Raw genomic sequence first — 15,819 nt, 5'->3', positions numbered from 1 at the left:
AAACTAAAACTGCAGTTTTAATGAAATAACAACAACAACAATAATAATAAAGAAAATAATAGGAAGTAATAAAATATATAAAAATATATGAGATCATGACCCTACCCCTTGATGAGTACAGGTCACCAGAAATACTGTAGAGCAGACACAAGGAATTGGGTCCATGGCTATGCAGGAGCTGGGCTTGGGAACTAGATTCAGGAATACACAGATCTGGGATCAGGAACAAACAGATAGATGAGATCCTCACTGGACGCTGGCCATCGCAGAAGAGTGTGAGACAGTTGTGATCACTCAGTTTTGTACAGAGTATGATGTATATGGGGTGGGATACTCTGTTGGTCATTTTGGGAGTTACCTGTCTCGTCTGCCCCTCCTTGCTGGTGTGTTCTTTTTTTTGCTAGCTCGAGGATGCCCTTCCTTACCATAAGGATAAGTATAAGCATCGGCCTTTCTGCATACCAATGCCCAGCGTTATCACTTCTAGAGAGAACACTTTGTGAAAAATATGCAGTTAACTTTCAAAAAATGAAGATAGTTAGAGGAGACTTGGCTAGAGTCAGAAAACTGACTCTAATTTAGCTCGAGCCACAACACCCAATCTATTTGGAAAAGATGTCGTGCTTTTTGTGGATGGTTGGTTTTGGGTTGGTTTATTTTTGGAGTGCATAACATCCTTTCAGAAGGAGGTTTTAGTGGAACCAGTTAATTTAAAAATACTGTCTGAATGAAATTTTTAATTTATTATTTCAAGGGCTTATTCTAAATTAAGCAATTAAGTGGTTCAGAAAGGGGCCTTGTGTCTTTGGTAGTTTGAATGGGATTACCTGTACTGTGAAACAATAATGGAGTTGTTTAGCTTATGATTTAGCTTATGACTATGACCTGGTTGATCATGGTAATGGTGCTGCAGACTATAAACCGAGTGCATGGTGGCATGTGTGCAGGCACCAAGTCACACCTATGACCTTTATTTTATGGTACCACTTAAATCAAGATAGAGTATTTTGGCTATTTATGAGAGTCGTGCTGACCCAGAAGGATATGTTAAGCATTATGGGGCTTTGTGAGGAAGTGAAGACAGTACTTTGTAGGCATACTGGAAGACTGTATGAAGTTAGATAAGTCTAGAGAACTGCAGGAAAAAGTAAATATTTGGAATTCATCATGAAACATGTTCCTATAGATAAAATAAACCTTTCGGTATCATAAAGAAAATCAATATCTCAGAATTCTCTCCTTTAGCCAGTTTGCCTTTGCTGAGATATGAGATGTTCTGAATGAATAACAACTGATGATTTTTTTTTATCCTTCGGAATTTTTAATGAACAGGGCTGTTATCTTCTCACATACAGCCTGTGGTTTATATATATATTTTAAAAAAAAAAAAACAAAACCAACAAACATCTTGAAGAGCAGGATCTGTGATTCAGCATCAAACAGTGCCAAAAAATATAGAGATAGATAGACAGATTTTTCTTCATATTCTTTGATCCACCTCTCTCCACTAGCCTCACTGCCTAGGGTGCTTCATAATCTGACTCCATTTGTCCAGCGATGCTTTTTTTTTTTTTTCCTCTGACTTTGTGTTGGATTACTAGAACACTTGCATGGTGTAAAAATTTAGGCTTTCTATTCATTAATAACAGTTAGCTATTGTCATTGTGGAAGGAAAAGTACTTGAAAAACAGTTTTTCTAGCTAAAGGTTTAAGATTTTTTTTTTTAATTTGCTATGGAAATTTGCTGCTTTCTGAGCATACATTAGGAAACTGATGAAAAGTGGGCTCTTAAATGGTGAATTATTGCAGTTGTGATGTTTTACAAAAAAAATGGCATTTTTCACAATAGCTATTGTACTATTTACTTCCATAGGCTACTCATTTTCTTTAGTTTTCTGTAAGCATGCATTTAATTGATTATGTTGTGTAAAATTTCTAAAATCTGTATTGGAATACTGCTTTTCCATAAGCATTTTTTTTTATTTATAATACTGGGAAAAACTTTTGAAAAAAATCGAGAATGATAGTATTGAAAAAATAAATGGAAAGCAAAAATTCATACTTCTAAATAGGTTTTTGCTAAATAGATACTATTTTTTTTTTAAATTAGTATGAATGATTGAATTTGTTCCACTTTGTTCTTTGGAATATTTTTACCCTTTTGGTTCCACATGCTATATATTATATACTGAGTTACTTTCTTGTGAATGGATACATCATTCCACTACTGTGAGTCTTTTAAGATCTGTGTGATTTGGGTAATTAGCTTTTATGCTTTTCCTGAAGCATTATTTTATTGGCAATAACACAGCGCTGTGTGCAGTTCAGTTCTTGGAGGTGCTTATACAAACAATTTTGAAAAAGTAGCTCATTTAATCAGAGAACAAGGGTTTACAACGAAACCTTCTTTCTTGCTAAGTACTAGAATAACGGTCAGAGAAGATGTTGGCCACTGCTTAGTATGTCGTTGGGGTTTCCCAACTGTTTTGCTAATAACTAAGGAAAACTGATTTTTCAGAGACATGTTGTGGAGACATTTTTTGGATTTGATGAAGAATCTGTTGATTCAGAAACATCATCTGTAACTTCATATAATACAGATAGAACAGACAGAACACCAGCAACACCAGAAGAAGATTTGGAAGATGTAAGTAGCAGCTGATTTGTTCTTAACTTCTAAAAAATGGACACAGAATATAAAAATTGACATGGAATATAAATGCAAACATTTTTTTTTTTTCAACTATTCTGCTGCAGGAACTATGAAAGATTTGGCAGAGAATTGCTTTGTTTTGTTACAAGTCCAGTAACACGTACACAGCCATTGCAATAGGATTAATAAGATTATATTCTGCCTGATGGATTTGGCAGATATTGGGCTGAGAAATAAAATTACTTTTCTCAAATCCTTTCTTATTAGTCAAAAGAAAATGAATAAGCATGTTGCTTTGCCAGAAAACCATAGTTACTAGAGAATAGTTTGCCTTTCAACTTTATAATTTATTTGACTGGTTTGATACAACCAAGATTTTCTTCCTATACTTACAATACTCAGAGCGGCTTTGGCAATCCATTAAGGCTTAAATAACCATAGGTAGTGAATATCCATGGACACATTTTGAATCAGCTCTGTGATATACAGTGCAGCTGGCCTATTTTTAAGGATTGCAGGGCTGAGGACAAAGCATAAATTATGTGCTCTTTTTCATCTTTCTTGTTCACTAACTTGTGCCTGATACTCCTCAGTCACAAGAAGCTTCCTATTTTTCTGGGTTTAATATCTAAAAGATTGTAATCTCTTTTATTTAGAGTTCAAGTTCCTGGAGGAAAAATTAATTAAAGGGAAGGACATTTCTTGCCTTCAGCTTTATAGAAAAGACCTTGAAAGTGTTTGAAAGTACTCAAAATTAAAAAAAAAATTTAAGACATGAAAAATACTTCATGCTAAAAAATAAAATAAAGAAGAATTTTAAAAAACAACTTATGGCTTTTGAAATATAACACCTGTGTTAGTGTGATTATGCTGGTAAAATGCTTTACCCTGACATTGTAGAGAAAAAGAATGAGCAGAGACCACTGTATGACAAATAGAATTAATACCTTCTGAAACCCTATGGCTCTGGAATTGCTGAAGACAGTGGTGCATAGAACTGCTCCCTCACCTTTCCCCATTAAGTTTCTTCCCATTTCTATATATTAAGGCCTTATGCAGTAATTTATACTGTCCTAAAATTGTAAGGTAGACAGTTACTGATCTCTACATTTCTGCATCATCCTCAAATCATCCTTTCTACATTTCCACTTAGTTTAGTTTTATGAATCTTTATTAAACTTTGGGACTCAGCATGAGTTGTGTTACTTGTTTTTGTGTGTCTATCAGTCTATATAAACAAATGTATTATCATATATATTTATATAAAACAACCCTTTTTTCCCCTCTTCATTAAGAGCACACCTAAAGAAGAAGCTGAGCTAAGGTTCTGCCAGCTAACGAGAGAGTATCAAGCTTTGCAAAGAGCATATGCATTACTTCAAGAACAAGTTGGTGGAACGCTGGATGCAGAAAGAGAAGCAAGGGTAATTTTTTTAACTAACTTTTCTTTTAACTCTTAAAAAACGGAAATAGAAAAAAAATGAAAAAGCTTGGAATACCAAGAGATATCTCTGCAGGTCAGTGAAATGCCAAGCATGATATTTTTGAGGATTAGAGGATATTATCAGTAAGGTGACAATTTAGATTCATCTGGTGTAATCAGAACTAAGATATCTTTGTACTTATGCTAGTATGCATAATATACTAAAGATTTCAGTAGTAAGACAGTGTTATTGAGACTATCCCAACTGAACCTGCAGTTTGGGTAGCAACATAATGGATTTTAAATGAATTGGAAAATAGGTTTTTATAGGTACTTAGGTACCTTCATCATATATAAGTATATTAAAAATCTGCCCAGCTCTGATAAAGGAAATGTTTCTTCAAGTATTTTTTCAGATCTATGATATCATGATTTGTTTTTAAAATTCTCAGTTTGCAAGTATTCTGCTAAAAAGTACATAGCTACCTGTTGTTCCTATTAGGTCAATGTGTATGATTGTTTACTCCTCTGAAATAGTCTTTTTTAATCCTCACAGTAACCTCTGTGCCATGGGTATTTGAGGTGTGATAGAGAATGTTTTCTGTTTTTATTTACCCTTCTGCCACCACTGTGTTCAACCATTGAATGCAAAGGTGAGGTCAGGAGAAGTCATGCCAAGTCTTCCATTCTGTTTTTTCCAAGCCAGGGATGAGAGAAATCACTTCATAATGAATTGATGAGCTCTGACTCTGTCCCCAGAGCTATTCACTGAACAGCAATGGCATGAAAAAAGAGTGAAGTTAACTAGAGGCATTACTAATTCTGCTTTATCCCAACCCCTTGCAGACAGGGGCATGTCTAGAAATATAGGATATTTTCAAGTCACCCTCTACTTTAATTGCTTTTTTGATTGATGAGCAAAGAACATGTATCATCCAAATGGGCACACAATAGCCATAGGACTGGAAACTTCATCATCTTTACCTCATTACTGAATGCTGAGAGAGTTGACTGATATCATTGCAAGGCCACTCACAATTACTTTTGAAGGGTCATGTGGAAGGTTCTTCAGGACTGTGAGAAAGCAAGTGTCACTCTTGTCTTCAAGAAAGGCAAGAAGGACGATCTGGGGAACTGAAGGCTTGTTCTCCCCTTGGTCCACAGGAGAGAGATGGAGCCAATAATCATGGAAACCCTTTCCAAAAACGTCGGAAAGACAGGAAGATGTCTAGGACTGATCAGCATGAATTTACGAAAGGGGAATCACACTTAACCAGTCTTCTTTGATGAGATGACTAGCTTGGCAGATGAGTTTAGAACAGTGGATGTTGTTTATTTTGACTTTAATAAGTCTCTTGAAATTCTTCCCCATGAGATTCTCATGGACAAACTGATGAAGTACAGACTGGACAAGGGGACTGAAAATTGGATGAAATAGCTTAAAGGGTTGTGATTAATGGCAGAACGCTTAGCTGCAAGTGCGTCACCAGTGATGTACTGCAGGGGTTGATACTGGGTCTAGTACTGTTTAACCTCTTACTTAATGACCTGGATGAGTCAACGGAGTGCACCTGCAGCAAGTTTGCTGATGACAGAAAATTGAGAGGGGTCGTTTATATATGAGATGGTTGCATTGCCATTCAGAGGGACCATTCACTGCCTCAAGAAATACGTAAAGAGCAGTTTCATTAAATTCAACAAAGGGAAGAAACCCTGCATGTGGGGAAGAATAACTCTATGCATAAATATATACTTAGAGCTTGTTTGCTGGCAAGCAGTTTTGCACAATATGATGTGAGGGGTCCTGGTTGACAGCAAGTTGAACATAAGCTGGCAATGTACCCTTGCAGCAAAGGCCAACAGCCTCCTGGGCTCCATCAGGAAGAAAATCCCCAGCAGACCAATGGAGGTGATCCTTCCTCTCTATTCACAATTGATGAAGCCACGTCTGGAGTGCTGACTCCATCTCTGAGCTCCTCAGTGCAAGAAAAATACGGACATATGGGACAGAGTCCTGTGAAGGGCCACAAAAATGATTAAGGGCTTGGAGAACCTGATAGACAAGGAGAGGCAGTAAGAGAAGGCTCAGGGGTATCTAATCAGTTTATATGAAAAGCTGATGAAAAGAGAGTAAAGAAGATGGAACCAGACTCTTCTGAATGGGATCCAGTGAAAGGACAAGATGCAACAGGCACAAATTCAGATACAAGAAATACCATTTAAACATAAGAAAAATACTTCCTCTGAGAGTAGTCAAACATGGGAACAGGTTTCCCAGAGGTTGTAGAGCGTTCATCCCTGGAGATACGCAGAACCCAACTGAACAAGATCTTGAACGCCCTGCTCTAGGTGCCCCCCTGCTTTCTGAGCACATGAGTTACACAGGTGTCCCCTTCTGACTTCGATGAGATTGTGATTCTGAAAAGTGTTTAAGCATTGAAAACCCCTCTAATGTACTTCCACCCGCTGTTGAGCACTCACAACTGTATACCTACTCATCCATGTCATTTTCTCTGGCAAGCATTTTAAAATCTGCTTATTGAATATTCTGAGGTACGGAAATAGTAGGCTTATGGGAGCAGAGTTTCTGTGTGTTAGTAAGCAAAGCTTTCCAGATAAAGGTTACTGCTTGACACTATCTGGAGTTATTTACAGCTAAAAATGTTAGTATGTTATCTCCAGAGCCAGTATTTAGAAGACATAGGGTTTACTTTAAAATGTATCATATTTTGTTATGGGATTTTTTTTCCAGGTTCTTTGAAGTGTCTCTCAGCCAACATTAACCTTTTTTTCCCCCCTGTGAAATATAGTTCTTGTTATAATAGGACAATTACTTTATGGATTCATTTGTTAGAGTTCTAAGCATCTTACAAAGGCCTAGTCACATGTGACACTCTCTTTTTAAGCAGGACACTTAGCCAAGGACAGCAGTAAGGCCTTTGGAGGTAACATCTCAAACTAGAATTGGGGCAGCAGCATAACGACATCTATTGTTGAAGTAAGATTTCAGAGGCACTCATGTATTTGACAGTTGTAAGAGACCATTATGTATATCCTTTGCCTTCTTATGAGGGGCCACCCTGGTGTGAATACTTTTGCAATAGCTTTTTAAATTTTATTTTTGAGGCATTTGCAAGCTGCCTGGTTAGTATGCTTTGGAATTGTTGCCGTTTGTTTTTAATGGCATTTTGGTCTCTTGTCACATCCGTGCAAGTCCATCTTTTGAGTCAGTCAAAAGGTAGCTTTTTGCGTGGTTAGTTTTGTAGGGCCCAGTGTTCTGGTGGGGTGAATATTTCCTATTATTTTTTGATGAGGCTTAAGGTAAACAACAAGGACCCAAAGATGCAGCATTAAATCTCTGTAGGATTTTTTTAACGGCTTGGGTGAAAGAGTACCCAAAGTAGGATGGGAAAAGTACTTGCAGTAGCTCAGGAAGAACTGGTGACTGAAAGTCTCCAGAGATATACTTTGGTTTGTGTCTTTTTTTGTTTAGTGCCTTGTATGATCCAGTCACTTTTAGGGCATCGCTAGACTCAGCGATTAATACCTACTGTAGTGTAGTAGTGTCATAATCATGTAGAATGAGAAAAACTGACTGGCATATGCTGTTTATGGGATAGAGAAATTATTTTGGGACAATGTATTTTATTTACCTACAGGCCTTTTTCTAGTGCTTAGTGCAATTATCTTTCTTGACCCCTTTTTCCCAATTGCCGTGAATTACTAAAGTTATTAATAGCTTCTTAGAGCTCTTTCATTTCTGATTTTTCCTTCCCCCCCTCCCTGAGAAGAGCTTTGTCCCTGAATACGTGTTGGTAACATCTTTTGAGCTATGAAGGAAATACGTTGTTAAACTGATGGCTTTAAATATTTTGTAACATAAACACAAAAGCTATTATTTAAATGAAAAGCATTCAAAGCTGACTGGACATTCCATAAATGGGTAGAAAGTATCTTTATTTTGATTCTGTGTGTAATTAAATGTAGCTGTCTACCTGGATTTGCATGCATGTACACACACTTCTGATACTTCTTTTCCCCAGACTCGAGAACAATTGCAAGCTGATCTTCTCAGGTACCAGGCAAAAATTGAGGACCTGGAGAAAGCTCTAATCGAGAAAGGACAGGTAAAAGGCTCTCTTAATGTCCTCTACCACATCATTTTCTCCCTTGCATGCAGTGGTGCCCTTGTAATCTTCATAGCTTGCTGGTGTGTTAGTGTGACCGATGCAGCTTGATTAGTATTCCTGCAGTTATTTCTTGAGGGGAAGTATTATATAGGCTAAGAAAACTCCATGGAAGTTTCCTTGTCTGACACATATTACACTAAAGCATAATATTGAAATAACCATGTGAACATGCATTGTGAATTCTGTTTCCATTATTATTTGATGCAGGCCTTTCTCCTGTGTTTCATTTTGTTTGTGTGCTAAAAAATCCAATGAAATAGATGTTCTATATTTGTAGTGGAGAACATTTGGGATGTGTAGCACAGAAAAAATTAAAAACCAAAATCACTTCTACACATTCTTCAGCTAGAGAAATGAACCACTGAGAGTGGGTTTTTTTTTTACTGGAAGCTGCTTGTGGTGTTACTGTCCTGGGCTTAAATTCTTGGAGGACCCAACTGCTTTCAATTTCCCATACCATCACACAGAGTAAAATTATACCTTGTAAACAGTTGAGGAAGATGTAGATACTGATGCTTGTTTAATAATGTCTAGCATCTTCAAGAAGGCTGATTAAGAGTTATGAGAGTGCATTTAGAAGATATTTAGTTGCATAACTGCTAGAATTCACTGAGAAAACTGGGGAGGTGTTATTTTATGCTTTATCATTTGAAATAACAATTTTAACATTGCAGGTAGTGTATAATAATAAAAGAAGATATAGCTGTCTGTAGATATAAATTTCAAAGACTAATGATCCTGCAGTGTTGAATAAAATAACCTATTAATAATGCCAGGTTAATGATAATACTATTGTTATGATTTATTCTTTGTAAGGAAAAAGTTCTTTGAGCTTCTGTATGAATACAAAGGTTTGGAGACCATATTCAGATTAAGTATAAAACTTGTTTATGCTAGCTTCCACAAAAAATGCAAGTTGCTTAGTAAATTCCATGTAAATAAAATATTGCTAAAAACAGAGAATGTGTTATTAATCTAAAAATGATGGCTCACTGAGCTTTTGGAAGAATATCTGAAACTGAAGACTTCCTGAGGATCTACTGGCTGACACTGTAGTGGGCTGATCACAAAGGTGTTGTGGGCAAATTGCTGTGTAATTGAAACCATTAACAAAATAATTGACTCTTACAATAAAATCGAAGTACTGTGTATGTAAATAAGATAAGTGAACACAGGTACCCATGTAAGAGATTTCTTCTGTGATTTTGCTTCCAGAATGGTATGTCCAAAATGTATGCCTGGAAATCAGAATTTAATTAGTTATTACTTTGAGATTCATAATAATATCTTCAAACTTGTATCTCTTAGTAAACCTCAGAAGGTCAACGGGGGCATGACTAGCAATATGATATTGTCTCTAGTGGGCTAGTTTGTATGCTGAGCATTAACTTTCCACAGAAGCGGTGACAGTGTCTTCCTGGAAGCTCTAACACCGCTCAGTTCTCCTGACCTGTTAGTATTTACATTCAACAAAATAAACGGTTCCAATGATAAACTGGCTTCTTTGTGCACTATGTGATTTTTTTTTTTTTAATTATTACTTTGTCATTAGGTGTTTGTGGTTGTGATGATTTAATAATACTTGTGAAATGTTCATTTGGGGAACCAGTCCCTGGAGTGCTTTTGAAAAGGAAATAATAAATCAAAAGATTCTACTGTATTATCCCAGGAATTTTTAGGCTTACTTTACAGCTTTAGTAAACAGAAGCAATGAAAACCTCCACAATTTTCCTGAAGTAAAATTCGGGGTAGAAGATTAGAATCTTACTGTAAAAATTATTTGAAGCTTGGCTTATAACAATTTGTCTAATTTCAAAGGAAGCGTCAATGGCTCTTGAGATCAAAAATCAAAATCAAAAAAATGATCAGAATTCTCCTAAACTCAAAATAAGACTAATAATCCATTTCTGCAAGGTACATTGAGTTGCATGCATAAGAAACATAATGTTGGAAGAAGAAAATCTTACTAAATATTAATAGAGGTGTATAATAAATCTCAAAATATTGGAGTATGTAATGTGCCAAATAGACTTTTATATTTTTTTAATGCTTAGGTCCGTCAGTGTCCTGGTGTGTGTATATAAATAAAATCCCACTGAAGTTAAGATTTTCTCAGAAAGTTGAGTTCAATTAACTTTGTTAACAAAGACACAAAAATTAATTATCAATAGGTCAAATTAATCCATTTTTCTGCTTGTGTGAACTGGATCAGTTGAACCTGCAGGTGTGATGTAACTATTGAACCTGCCGTTTACCATGTGCATGCATTGGCATATCCACCCTAAGTCTGTGAGTGCAACTCTTTATTCATTCCTTGATTTTAGTGAAAGGCTAGTTCAGTGTTAAACTACACATGGGGTTTTATTTTCAACATTTATTTAATTTGTTTAGAAAATTCTTGACAAATGTCATGCCTTTTCAGTGCTTATTTTGGCACATTGTTCTTAGTATGACACTTCCAACATCATAATGTTGAAGGGCTTGTTTACTGTATAAGAGTTAAAGTGCACATGAGCATTCTGGTGCATGAGTAGGAAAGGGAGAAAGAACAGTAGAATATATAAATGTGGTGGTGGGCAGTAGGTAGAAAAACTAACTTTGATTTTTTTTTAAAAAGAATTAAAGTATTATATCATAATGTTTTAGATATTTACGGTTGACATTTCAGGCTAGGGCTGGGGAGGTCTAGATTTCAGCATCAGTGTGCAAATGCCTTGCTGACAAAGAAAAGCCTTAATACTTTAGTAAAGACATTTAGATTTTAAAATCTGTTGTCCTTGTTAACTAGAAAATAACTTGATCTAGAATTAGTATGGCATATTAACCACTGAATATTGTTTTATTGAACTTATGAGAGCAGTATGAGCAAGGTTATGGATGTATTTTTCTTTACAGGGAGGACAAAGTGAATTTTGCTGTTGTAATCTGTTAAATCTGAATGTCCAGCTGTGGCTGGCACTGGGTGTTTGTAGCTTGGGTCTTTAAAGGGGTATTTGATAAGACATTGTGAAGCCTTGGAAACACCTAAAAGCAAAGATCAGCTTTGGAAAAAGTGATTGAATGGAAATATATATTTTAAATGGAGTACAGAATATCTTGTATAACTTCCCTTCGTACATAGCCTTGAATTCCTTATCAGAAATATTGTGCATTAGCCTGATTCTCACGCTTTTAGCAGACAGCAATTAACTGCATACCACTGAAGTATATTTTCTGTTTGGGGATAATTAAATATTCTTCTTTCATTTCTCCATTGGGATTTTCATTATCCCACTCAAACTGAGATGATTTTGCAAGAAAGTTCCCAACTCTTTTCAATGAAAATTGTTTTGAGTTAAGATGAGTAAATTAATGTTTTTAAAATGACATAAAATATCATATAACTGTGTTGACCTTTAATTGCTGTAGGTAAAGTATGTGCTTAGCTGGAACATGTTAGGAAACAAGAGGCTTAGCTTTAGGAAAAGAAAGGAGCTTTTATTTTTTGTGTGGATTAAAATGCTATTTATCCTTGAAATACTTATGAAAACTTTATTTTTTGATATGTGACCATTTTTATACTTGAATGTACAATAATGTATGAAATCTTCTAATTATTGTGGTTATTCATTTGTCTTGTTCAACAAAATTGATATAATTTTAATGTTTTAATTCTCTTCTTCCTCACAGGATTCAAAATGGGTAGAAGAAAAGCAGCTGTTAATCAGAACAAATCAGGAGTTGCGAGAGAAGGTACGTGTTCAGAATCTGGGAATATTTTCATTTTTGCTGCCGTTCATCATAAAAGGAACAGTAAAAGGAAATGAATATACTAGCTACTGGAACATCAACATGGAAATTGTTTACTTTATTTCTCTACAGAAACAGAAATTTGGATAAAAATATCTGTTTAAAGTACCAATATGCTTTTCTATTCTTGGGGAATGGAAGCTGCTCTTTGTTATGGAATTACATGTTGTAGAACCCAACCTGGCTGACGTTTCTGGTCTGATCCAAAATATTAAGTGTAATGTGGAAACTTGTATTTTGTCAAATAATTACACTAAGATGATTATTCTCCTGATCTCTAATAAAATTGCCTGCTCCCTTCAGTCTTCCAATTTTTACAGTTTTTTCCGCATATTAAGTAATACTGATTTATTTAAGACTATGTATCACTTATTGCCTGAGCTACTCAGAACTGAGCATCATTGTTGTTCTTCACTGATATTGGCGGAAAAGTTAGCTAGTACTCAGGAAGTCAAAGAATCGTTTTTGTTAATTAGTAGCTCAATATTTATGTAATAGGAATAAGATAATGAAAGAGAAATTCATGACTAAAAGTAGCTACAGCTGGACTTAATTTATTCAGACACTTACATGGGTATTATTAGCGCTGTAGTACATCATGCCAGATGTTACACTTTTATTTAGTTTCATATAAATAAAAAGATCGCCCAGTTAAGCTAGGCAGTAGACCAAAGCTATTAGTTGTCATAATGAATAGTCAGTTATGAATTTCTTTTTTGTCATTGTTAGCATCCCAAAGCACAAATCTGGAAAATTAAAAAGTAGGCATTAAAACCTCTCTATTGTTGTCTTTCATATACTGTAAACTGTAGATGTCTAATTATGCAAAGACAATGAGAGCATTTTACCCAAATGGTAATGTAATCCAGTTTCATTCACTTGAGTTTAAAAGAAAGCTCATATATCTTAAATTATTTAGATATAATAGTGATATCACTTTTCATACTACTTCCAGATTACTCTTCTAAGAGATCATTGACCATTTTTTGCTGGCAGTTCTCACAGATACTTTCTGATCTGATGTTCCTTCTTTATCTCGAAGTTAAGGCCCAACATCTAATGAGGAACTGAAATAATTAACAGTATTGTCGAAAGCTCTGGCCTGTGACTCTGTACAGAATCTTTTCCATTGCTTGCAGGATGTTACGGTGTTGTATTTGTCTCATAGATTTACAGAATGGAACAAGAGGAGAATCAGCTGAAGAATGAGATGCAAGATGCAAAAGACCAGAATGAGCTGTTAGAATTCAGAGTGCTAGAGCTTGAAGTAAGAGATTCTCTCTGTTGCAAACTCTCAAATGGAGCAGAAATTATGTTTGAACCCAAGCTGAAATTCCTGTAAAGATTACTGATGTCTGATGCATGTTTAAGGGAAATCACTTAGGTATCTATTTTTTAAATGTTGTATCTTGGGGTAATGAAATTGATGCCACTGCCTTAATATGTTTTGGAGAGAGTGCTCACTAATGTTTATAAAGATGTAATATAGCTAATATATATTGCATATAGTTTGTTTTTCATCTAATAAAATATTTTGTTTTGCAATCTTTTGCCTTTTTTATTTGTTTCATTTCCATAACTGCTCCTTTCTTGCATGTAAAATCACTTGGTATGTATACTACAGCCTTGGTTGGCATTTTTTAAATTAACACACTTTCACACATCTTGCATGCGGTGATCTGACTAAAGATCTGACACATCCATCACATCAGTGTATAATTGCTTTTAATTACATTGAATTCAGATTGACAACATTTATACAAAGTAAAATAATCTTAAAAGAACACATTTTGATAGCAGCTTTGAAAGAATCTCTCTTACCTGAAATCCATTTTCTGTTGGTATAAAATGGTCATGGACTGGAAATAATTGGCATCATTGAATGGAAAAAGAAAAAAATTCTCTGCGAATGTCAAGGTTAAACTGATGAAGCACAAGTACAACTTCTGTACGTGAAAGTAGTATTTTGTTCATAGCAAACAAATTCCATAGTTTGCCAAAATGAAATAATAGTGAAGTTGTTTGTGAATAACAATTTGAATGTGTAGCCTGTGATTACAGTAGGAAGCATCACCTCATGAGAATCACGTCAAATTTTAACACTAAACTACTCATGTGTGATGCACAGTTGTCACAATTGTGTTGCCTGATAACACATTGTTTAGTTTCAAAGATCATCACCATTCTTAACACCATTTAGAATAAACTCTCCAAGAAACCTGTCATTGTCACTCCTCTGTAATTTTCATCACCCAGTACGTTTCACCACAAATCTTGGCATGTGTAACTTCTCTGTTAACAATGAAAATGTCATGTCTTCCTGTTAAGTGGACGTTCCGCTTTTTGTCTTTGACATTTCTTAATTTTTTTTAATTCTTTCCTTAATCATATTTTTTTGTGTCATAGCTTATGATATTCAAAATTTTGAAATTAGGTTATTAGAATTTCAGTAGATGTTCGGGAAAATAAAAATGCTTTTTAATATAGATCTTTATATTTTGTAATGCAACCATAAATTAAAATACTGAACAATTTAGCATTTGACTTTGCAGTTACACTAGAAACTGCTTCCTAAAGTGTAAGTGTACTTAGAATTAAAACAATCAAAAACATTCTCTTAGGGAACGAAAAGGAGTGCTTCAGTAACATGCTTAAGGAATGTCTTTTTTTGACATGGAAGAATCACATGAAAAATAGCTCAGTGTGATATGCTGAGTTTTGTCGTGCAAAATCTTTAAGCACTTCTTTCACAGAATAGCAATGGAAATATTTTTGTGTGATGGCAAGAATTTTTTTTCCCATAGTAGGCAAGCATATAGACACAAAGATGACTGACAACGTGAATGCTTTAGTAAAACCATGAATGCTTCTGGTACTCATGATGGAATTCTTTTAAGAACAATTAATTTATTTCAGATGAAAATCTGACTAGAGTCTAAACACAATTTGTCATTTAATGCAGCCAGGTGAGTTTAATGCAATAAAATAATTAAGAAAAATCTAAAATGGGAACTGAATTTGCACAAGAAGCCCATTTCAAAGTTAGACTGTTAATGCAAAAATTATTTATAAAGGAGCCCATAAGGAGGGGAATATATGGAATATATAGGATACAGTGATTTTTCTCTCTACATTGTAGTTTCAAGTTAGGTTTAAGATAGTTAATGAGCAAAAATTGCCGTGATTTGTACCTTGCATAAGTGAATGGAAGCAACCTGCTTGCCTTTTCAATTAAAGCACCACGTTTTGTGATTTAGCAAATTGGGCAATGCGTGGCTGGTCATAGGCACTAAATATTTGCACTAGCTCTCTTTCATTATGCAGTCAGAAACTGTAGCTTTTGTTGCCAGTCTCCTCTCGTAATATGGAGAGGAAACCTCATTTTCCGCACTCATGTTCCTATGGCCATAGAGAATTCAGAGTAAGAACTAGTGCCTCGGTTTCCCAAATCCTTTAATCCATTCATTTTCACAAGCATGTTAAAATTTAATTTAAGTAAAATTGCATATTTATTGTTTTATTATATTCTTGACTTCTGAATAATTTATAGGTTGGTGTTTTGAAGAAGTGCATGGAAGTCAAGTAGATAGGCTGGATAAATTATAGAATTACTATAGTTTTAAATAAATGAGAATGTATAATTTCTGGGTTTGGCATAAAGAACATCGTAAGTGAAGAGTAGTGCTGCCTTTCAGTATATTCCAACATCCTAGATTGTGCAGGGAATAGGACTGGAGATTTTACATGCTCTAATGAAAAGAATA

General features: G+C 35.0%; 1 protein-coding gene across 1 annotated transcript in view; it reads left to right on the top strand.

The window, feature by feature from the left end:
* LOC138720274 (janus kinase and microtubule-interacting protein 1) overlaps positions 1–13,881 on the top strand; it is a 117,928-nt gene extending 104,047 nt beyond the window's left edge. Inside the window, exons 11-15 of the mRNA XM_069856345.1 lie at positions 2,519–2,647; positions 3,949–4,077; positions 8,120–8,203; positions 11,936–11,998; positions 13,224–13,881. Coding sequence (XP_069712446.1) covers positions 2,519–2,647; positions 3,949–4,077; positions 8,120–8,203; positions 11,936–11,998; positions 13,224–13,397 — 579 coding nt within the window. The 3' untranslated portion in view covers positions 13,398–13,881. The remainder of the gene's footprint in view (positions 1–2,518; positions 2,648–3,948; positions 4,078–8,119; positions 8,204–11,935; positions 11,999–13,223) is intronic.
* Positions 13,882–15,819: the final 1,938 nt, after the last annotated feature.

The sequence above is a fragment of the Phaenicophaeus curvirostris genome, chromosome 4 (assembly GCF_032191515.1).
Source record: "Phaenicophaeus curvirostris isolate KB17595 chromosome 4, BPBGC_Pcur_1.0, whole genome shotgun sequence".
In the NCBI taxonomy this organism is placed as follows: domain Eukaryota; kingdom Metazoa; phylum Chordata; class Aves; order Cuculiformes; family Cuculidae; genus Phaenicophaeus; species Phaenicophaeus curvirostris.
Note: the sequence above shows the minus strand (reverse complement) of the source record. Positions and strands in the feature narration are given on the sequence as shown.